The 9,131-nt window shown below is 41.6% G+C and overlaps 1 protein-coding gene across 1 annotated transcript in view; it reads left to right on the top strand.

Moving 5' to 3' along the window:
* Gda (guanine deaminase) overlaps nt 1–9,131 on the top strand; it is a 65,567-nt gene that overhangs the window by 20,046 nt on the left and 36,390 nt on the right. The window contains exon 2 of the mRNA XM_050159228.1: nt 5,237–5,325. Coding sequence (XP_050015185.1) covers nt 5,237–5,325 — 89 coding nt within the window. The remainder of the gene's footprint in view (nt 1–5,236; nt 5,326–9,131) is intronic.

Below are 9,131 nucleotides of genomic sequence, written 5' to 3'. Positions count from 1 at the left end.
TTTTTTTTTTTTTTTTTTTTTTTTTTTTTTTTTTTTTTTTTTTTTTTTTTTTTTAGACAGGGTCCCCCTCTGGCCTGTACCTCATGAAGTAAGCTAGAGAGCCCCACAGATCTCCCTGTCTCTGTTCTTGGCTGTCCTGGAACTTGCTCTGGAACTTGCTCTGTAGACCAGGCTGAGCCTTGAACTCACAGAGATCTACCTGCCTCTGACCATGCTGGGATTAAAGGCGTGCGCCACCATTGCCTGGTTTGTTTGATTTTTTTTAAGTGAGTATTTTTCAATTCATTTACTAGAAGAAAGAGCACTTTCTGTTTGTGTTAGGCACAATGACTAACGATGGAGCAGCCGTCCATCCTCTGAGGCACTGCCAATGTGCCCGCCATCTCTACTATCCCAGCCACTCAGATCCTATATTTTTCTGTAATGCTGTTAGTTATCTTTGTATATTCACTTTATAAATTTATGTTTTTATGTAAGATATTGCTTAGCCTTTAAAAAGTTGTAAGAATAGTACAAATAGCTCTCATATATTTCCCTAGGGTTAACATCTTGTCACCTTTATATTTCCTCTACTCTCTCTAGACTAGGGGTTCCCAACCTTCCTAATGCTGGGACCCTTTATTACAGTTCCTCATGTTGTGGTGACCCCAACCATAAAATTATTTCCACTGCTACTTCATAACTGCAATTTCGCTACTGTTATGAATCATAATGTAAATATCTGCTATGCACCCTTGTGGGGGTTGTGACCCCCAGGTTGAGAACCACAACTCTAGAGAGATGTAGACATCCAGACAAGTTATACTTCTCTGGGCTAAGTGTAAGTTATAGGTACACACACCGATTGTACCCAAGTTGGGGTCTGGACCTCTGATGACCTGGTTGGCTTCTAATCCAGCAAGGGGTTGCCACCCTACTTTGGGGCTGGTGTCTTGGTGATGTGTACAGCTTATGATCTGGTCGGAGGTCCTCTGGGGTTCAGGATGCTGACCTGGCTTCTGGTGGATGTTAGAGTCTTCTGCCAGCGGTGTGAGCTGTGGTAGGATGGGGAGAAGAAGGGCAGTTGGAGTTGCTGGGTGGGTGAGGGCAGGGCAGGAAGTGAAGAACAGGGTGGTGGCTTCCCTGTTTTGAAAGAACTGGCCTGGCCTCTGATAGGGTAGCAGGCTTCCGACAGAGGTGTGGGCTGGGATATGGGTGGCAAGGAGGAGAGGTGGTTGGGGTTATGTTGGGCAGACAGAGGCCGGGTTTTTGGGGGACAGTCTTGCCTTGGGTTCAGGGAGCTGGCCTGGCACCCGGTGGGGAAGGAGGCTTCCAGCAGAGATGGGTGGGGAAATTTTTCTGCCCCCTCTGATTTATATTACCAGACATCCAGACAACTGTCTAGACAAACCTCTAGGCAGATGGATTGTACAGCAAATACCCCTGTGTGTGCTCTGGGTCTGGGATGGTCACAGGCTCCTCTGCACTCTCATTCACAAAGAGAATACGGGATCAGAAAGTCTCAACCCTTCATGGTAGTTTTCGGTGACTTTTTGGTAACGTTCACCCCACCCTGCCTTGATAGTGTCTCGTTTTCCCTTTTGTCGGTTCGACATGAATTGTGCTAATATACCAACGTGCACCTTTGCCAGGGGCCTCAGAAATCTCTGAAGTGAATACCTTTGGTTTGGTCTTCCATCCCCCGCCCAGCGACCTGAGCAGGTTTGTGTGATGAGTACAGACAGAAGCCGCCCCCTTCTGCTGTATAGCTGAGCTGTTTCACGGTTGTCCAGAAGTTTACTCTACTCCATGGCAACAAGCGTTCTGCCCAGATTTCCCATCTGGTGTTTGAAGCCTGCGTCTTGCAGAGACTTGTACCACTGATAGTCGCTATTCATCTGCCTTTGGCTTCAGTACTTCTGACGCTATCACTATTGCTCATCCTAAACAGCCCTCGTTTCAAGTAAGAGGCACTTGGCCTTGTTTACTTAGCAGAAGGAACTTCGGTTCCTCATCTCGAAAACGAAGGGTTTGGCTGAGAAAGCCCCTGCCAACTGTTTTTAATGATTTGTGTATGTGATTGACAGTTTGCCTAGACAGAGACCATGGCCTGTACGGCGGAAGGCCAGAGGGCCATGCCAGACTCTTAAATGAGCGAGCAAGTGAATGGCATCAAGAACCCTGGCTGTCTAGGAGTGAGGAGGCCATTTCACCATGAAGAATGCATCAGTTGTATTTTTCACTAGGTTTTCGTTTTAGAGAGTTCTTAAAAATAAATCTGAAGGCTGAACATGACTTACAACTCCTGATTGTTTATGGTCTGGCGTATTCCTTCTGTTCTTGTCTAGTGCCTGTTCTGGGTCTCCACAGGTGTGTGTGGTGTTTCTGAATATACTGAACATATCCTGTGTTAGTCTTTTGATGGTCTCAATGATTCTAGTTACCCCAACCTACCAAATGTCATATGTGTTATAGTCGCTCTGAATCGATAGCTCCCAATCCCTGCTACTTAACAAGAGGGCCACAGACAGTGCTGGATGAACAAATATGCAAATAAGAGCAAGAAGAAAATGGAAGCCTTGGATTGTGAATTGAAGTTCTCTAACCTGGTGCTTCAATACCATTGCCAGCTGGTCTTTATTGGTAGTGCCGCTTGTTGCTTCCGCTTCCCCATCTCCATTGCTGGCATTCCCCTGCCGTCCTTTTTGGTCTACCCTGGATATTTATCAAGCACCAATTCATTTCTATCACCATCAGATTGTCCCGTTTCTTCGAGACTGTTCCTGCCCACTGTTTCCCCCTCTGATGCAGTGAGGGAAGCGGCTCAGCATGCTCCCCCCCACCGTGTCCATTTTGTTCCTCACCTGTCTGATGTATTTTAGCTCTCAGCCATAGGCTCTGCATGTGGAGACTAGATTTTAGTATTGGGGGTTAGCTTTATGGTGAGAAAAAAGAAAGTGAAATGACCATCAATTTTTCAATAAAGAGACAGATACTATTAATACATTTACAATCCTTTCAACATACATGTTCATGTGTACACCCATATCTATACCTACACCATATTATTATTAAAAATGTCATTATACATGTGTTTTTATAAAGATATTTTAACATTATATAAAGGTTAATTTGTTGTTCACTAAATATGTCTTCATGATTTTAACCGTTTCAAACTTTTAAAAGCTGGTGCTATAGATGATTTGTTGAATAAAAATATGTATAGAACCCATTATTTCTAGAAAATTTTGAATATGTATTTGTTCAAATTAAACCATGATATTAATCTTTAAAATGTTCTGGATGGGGAAAGGAGCAGTATGATAACACACACTTTTAGTCTCAGCACACGGGAGACAGAGGCAGGCAGATCTCCATGAGTTCAAGGCCAGCCTAGTCAACATAGCGATTCTGGACCTGCCGAGGTGACATAGAGAGTCCCAAATATACTTTCTCCTTTTTGATGGTCTGAAATGCTACACTGTCCCCCTTTCCCTACTGAGTTATGAATTCTGGTCTAAACCCTTACACAATTTTAATATAACGTAGTATATTTTCTTTTGGGAAGTCTTACAGAACATCTATTGTTATACCATTCATGGGCATAAATTGAAACATTTAAAATTTCCCAGGAACACGAGGAAGTTTTAAAATGTCTATTATATATATTGAAAGGTAATTTATTATATGCAAATAAAAACATTTTTTCTCCAATTACATAATGGGCCAGTGAGTATTACTGGTTGCAGACATTAAATAGGGCAGCTTAATTTCTCTTATTTTCCATTTTCATAAATATCAGTGTTGAAAGCCATTTTCATATAAATCAAAATAATTAGGGTAAGAACAGTTTTATTACAGCAATATTGACTGGTTCTTTTGACTTTTAAATTATTTGTTTAAAATATGTATCAATTGCCAGTTATTTTTAATGGTTATCAGGTGATAAGCAATTAGTTCATTTGCCATTCAGTTGGTTCTGTTGACAGCAAAGGTCACAGTACTAGCAAACTATCACAAGGTGTCAGGTTTAGGGGTTACATATTATGTAATATATTATTTCATAAGGATTTGCATCTGCAAAGGGTGTGCTTATCATACAAAGTCACTGTTGATTATGAGTTTTCCACAGGGGTAGCAAAATTGCCTCAGTTTCCCCATTTGGTTTATGTCTCTCCAGAATAAACTTTGTCCATTTTCATTATGCTTAAAAGCATTTATTCATAATATATTTCAAATATGTGTATAGAAGTGTTATATTATACTACTTACGATGTTTATAATACATCACTTCTGAAAAAGTATTATAAATTCTAATTTTATGGCTTTTTACGTAAGTATGTATAGGCACTGATGAGTGTTGATTCCTCTTTTTTAGATGTTTATTGATTTAACCATTTAAAAAGTTTAATCTTTATAATCATCTAATTATTTTAATTTAGGAATTGCTTCTGATCAAGGCGTGTCTCAATGAACAAAGAAATTAATGTTTTCAGTTAAGCAAGTATTTTTTTCTTCCTGAGGTACATCTCCTTAATTCTCACTTCACTAGATAAACAATTTTCTATTTTGTAAAGGTTTTTCAAATTTTAATTTTTCCTTAAACCCTTTTTTCTCATAATATTGCATCTGAAATGAAAACAGGAAGAGCCCTGAGACCTGGCTTGGTGGACCTATCATGTCATCTCCAAAGCAGCCAAACCGAGGTGCCATTTCCTGTGTTCTAACCTTGTGACTTCCTACCTTTTCTTGAGAGCAATCTACTTACAGAGAAAACAGCCACAGCACACTTGCTCATTTCACTGTGTTCCAGGCAGATGCTGATTTCATCACCAGAATCATCACATTTATTCTCCACATTAGCCTTGTAAAGTATGAGTTAGTGTTTCCCATAACAGGCTAACAGCAGTCTTATTAGGTTTAAGTTGGGTGTTTTTTCACAACAGTGTTTCCCTTAATCACATCAGTGAAGGAGAAATGGTGCTCCTGGTCCCCATCAGTGAGTCTTCAGAAGAGCACGTCTGAAGTCTCAGATCTATGTTTCTGCAGATGAGAATATGTATGCATTTTACTTTTATGGATGACCAAACGCAAACTATTGTCATTCTTCCCTCCAAACTCAATCCCATTTGGTACCAAGTATCTTTTAAAATCCATTCAACATCACTATAGTCTCCTTTGAAAACATTTGTGTTTTTAGTGTTAACAAGTGGCTATGATTTGCTAATATTCGATTCTTTCTCTTTTTCTCTTAAAGATAGTGTTTTTAGAAGAATCATCTCAGCAGGAAAAGCTGGCCAAAGAATGGTGCTTCAAACCGTGTGAGATCAGAGAGCTGAGCCACCAGTAAGTCTCTGCGAACATCTTGCCTTTTGCTGGGAGCCAGTACCAACATTCCAGTGATCAGAAAATACAATGAGAGAGGGAGGCTTTCTGATTAAGCAGTTGGCCACCATTGGGGAAGATGGGTGAGAGGAAAGCAATCTGAAGGACAGAAACTTTGAGGACCAGAGGCTGCCGTTGTTACTTTATCAAACATCTGTTGCGTATCTTGTGTACAGTATTAAAGTCTTGGCAAGTTGTTAGCCCCAAATAAGCATGGGGGGTTGGGGATGAAGCAGGGAAATCAAGGAACAGAGTCTGAGGAACAACTACTCTGATGGCATGCTTAGGGAAGATCTGTGTCCAGAGTGCATCTGAGTTGACATTTTAGTGGTCTTTAATATCTATATAAAATGTCTTTCGTGTGGTGGGCTCACTGTCTCAATAGCCTGGCTGTTTTTTTTTTAATATAAGCTCAAATATTTTTATCTCATTTCAAAAGGCTATTTTTTCAAATCCAATAAAAGTGGAACTGCCATTTTCATTCTGAAAATACATTTAAAGCTTGGAAGGTGACTTTAGGATGATGCAGTGAGAAGCTCATTTAACTAGTGACGATATCAAATAGATTGGGTGACATGGGCCTTAGCCTCCAGTCAACTGTTCTGACTGGGTGGCTTCTTCCAACACTTTATTTATAACATGAGTGGAAGAGTGGGAAGTGCCAGCCTAGGCCTGTAATCCCTGCACTTGGAGGCGGAGGCAAGTTCAAGGCTAGTCTGGGTTACGTATTGAGACAACACCTCAAAAAGAAAATGAGAAGTGGGGGTGGGACATGAAACTGTGGGTGTTGATTAGTGATAGAACACATGCTTATTATATATGAAGTCCTTGGGTTTAATTCCCAACAATGCAAAAATAAAGTTAAATAAAAATAAAGAAATATAAAAGATGAGTGGGTGTTCTGATTACTGCACATAGGGTTGTATATTGTTCTTTTTCTTGATTTTTAAAAGGCTAGGTCACTATTTCAGATTTAAAATGTGAAGCTGATGTTCTAAGGGAATTACGCTGATGAACGTGGGATGGGAAAGTTAAAAAGTGATGGGAGGGGAGCTTCTTCATCTCCTTCTGGTACACCCAGTGGACCACCCCTTGGCCCTGTCTAATGTTGGCTCCTGATGTCTACCATCCAGCTCCAAGTCATTTTATGAATGGTGAACTGACTTCTAACCTTGGCCACATTGACAAGTTGCAAGTCTGTAATCATCCCCGAGCTGCGTCTTGCTCTCTGTAAAATGAGGTGGTGTATTTAAGGACATTGATTCCACCTGCTTCTCTCACATCCCACACTCCTGACTCTTTATCTCGCAAGCCCCAGACTCACCCTTGAGTATGTGGACTTGGCTAATGTCATGTCCCAGCGCTTGTGTTGGGGTAAAGCTACACAGGATGCAGTGAGTCCTTCAATAGCCTGTCTTCTGCTCTTGAAGATGGCACCCTCAAACACCGCCTTTGCCTTTGCCTCTTTGCTCCTGCTAGCACACACAGGTTTCCCTTGAATTAAAAAGAAGTGAAGTTCCCTGACTTTCGCTGTGAAAGATGCCCTGTTCTCTCTTCATCACCCGTATCTGGAGTGCAGCACTCCTCAGCACCTTGGACAGAACCAAAGCAGCCTGAGACTGGGAGTGAATCCCTTTGATGTTGAATGCCATGGGCTCACTGCAGTAGAGGTCCCATAGTCTCTCTGAGGCTTCATACATCTTGCCTTCGGATTTTTGTTACTGGTCACTTCCATGCCTCCTTTTTTACTCTCTCTGCGTCATGGGTCTCCTCTATTTTCTTGACAACAGTTCTGCCAATGTCAATCGTCACCACCCTCTCTTCTCTCATTCTTAAGTGAATACTGACGCTCAAGAGTTAGCCTCATTTCTACAGAAAATTTCTGGCACTAGGAACTTGTAGAGAAGTTTCTCAACCCCGAATCCTGTCTTTAACTCTTGTGTGACTGCTTACCCCACATCTTCAGTAACTTCCTGGACGCCTAGAGGCCACAAGCTAGGGTCTAGCTAGGGTTTTGAGTGTGCTCATATGCTAGAAGTTGGACCCAGTGCAAAGATGTTGAGAAGTGGTGAGTTTTGAGAGGAGGGACCTGGTTGGAGATGATTGCTGGTGATCTTGCAAAGTGAGGGAGTCCTTTTGAGAATGTATTCTATTAAGGTGAGTCTACCCCGTACAGTTGGTTTATTCTGTATGCAGCTGGTTATTCGTATAGTTCTCTGTGTGTTGTCATGCAGGAAAGTATGTCTTGCCTAAGTCATGCATATACATTTTCAGAATTTGAACTATATAAGCCTCTTTTAAAAAGCAAAGTATCCACCTTTAGGTAGTTTGTTACAGAAATAGGAAACAGTCTACTGCGTCATACTGTGACATTTGGCTTAAACTTACATCAGGAGACCCTACACACCTGACTCTTCAACCAGGTTCTCTGAAGTTTTTGTGTTCACCTTCATATGCTCAACCTGTCTCTCTGACTCATTTACCTATAGGGAGTAATAAAATATTAAATTCTTCCTCTCATGTTTGGTCACTTGCTTTTCTGTTCCCATTACCATGACCTTTATTCAGAAACTTCGTGAATGGTTGCAGAAGTCTCCTAACTCATATTTTTTCCCTTTGTGTGTGTTTGCATAGGAATGTGCACATGTGCATGCACACATGTAGAAGCCAGAGTTTGTTACTCTCTACCTATTGCTCAGGGAGGGCCCCTTTATTGAAATCCAGAGCTTATCAGTTCAGCTGCTCTACTCAGTTAGCATATTCTGGGGGTCCCTCATCACTGCCTCCCCTGTGCTGGGATTAAAGCCCCTATGCTCTCCTGGTATTTATGTGGGTGTTAGAGATTCAAACTCTGGTCCTTATGCTTGCCCAGGAAACACTTTATTCACTGGACCTTCTCTCTGGCCCCTCAACATCGTATTTTGGTAGTGATTCATGTTATTGTAAGAGTAGTTGCTTTTGTTTTCCTGTTGAGTAGTATTCCATTAGGACTCAGTTTATTCATCTGTTTTTTTTTTCCATGACAGTTTTTAATATTGTTTTCAGTTTGGGGCTATGAGCTGGAACAAAGCTGCTGCAAACATGATTGCCCAACCTGTTTTACAAACTTAAGCTTTATTCTCCCGAGGAGATGCTTAGGGGCGAAATTATTCACTAAGAGCCTCTGTGTTACAAAATCTCTGTGTATCTCTGTCTGTCTCTCTCTGAAACATACATGCCCCTAATATCTTGAGCTACTATAAAATCTCTGAAGGCAGGAAGGTGCCTTATTTCCCTTTAGACTCCCCACAAGTCTTCACAGAGTTTCCTAAACACGTTTGGGAAACACCATCTAATGAGCACCGGACTGCTGTGAACTCCAAGATATTTCAGTTTCTGGTGGTAAGGGAAGTAAGAGTCCCAGGCACAGAGGTACCCAGAGGGGACAGTTACTGACATATTTTACATTGTAGATGCCCTTGACACCTTCCTACATACTCATGAGGTGTCACATAGAGTGTAGAGTGTACAGAGCCTAGAGGGGAGCTGCCAAGGTCAAGACTTCTCTCCAAAGCTCACAAGTTAATTGTTTGCTTTTTCAAAATATGGATATTTCCCGAGCTTACATTTGCTGTTATATAAATGAGAACACTGGGGCTGGAGAGATGGCTCAGAGGTTAACAGCACTGACTGCTTTTCAAGAGGTCCTAAGTTCAATTCCCGGCAACCGCATGGTGGCTCATGTAATGAGATCTGATGCCCTCTTCTGGTGTGCAGGAAAACATGCT

Source organism: Alexandromys fortis, unplaced genomic scaffold (genome assembly GCF_014885135.2).
Source record: "Alexandromys fortis isolate MF-2015 unplaced genomic scaffold, M_Fortis_MF-2015_v1.1 scaffold_10, whole genome shotgun sequence".
NCBI classification, from domain to species: domain Eukaryota; kingdom Metazoa; phylum Chordata; class Mammalia; order Rodentia; family Cricetidae; genus Alexandromys; species Alexandromys fortis.
This window is presented reverse-complemented; position numbering and strand designations above follow the sequence as displayed.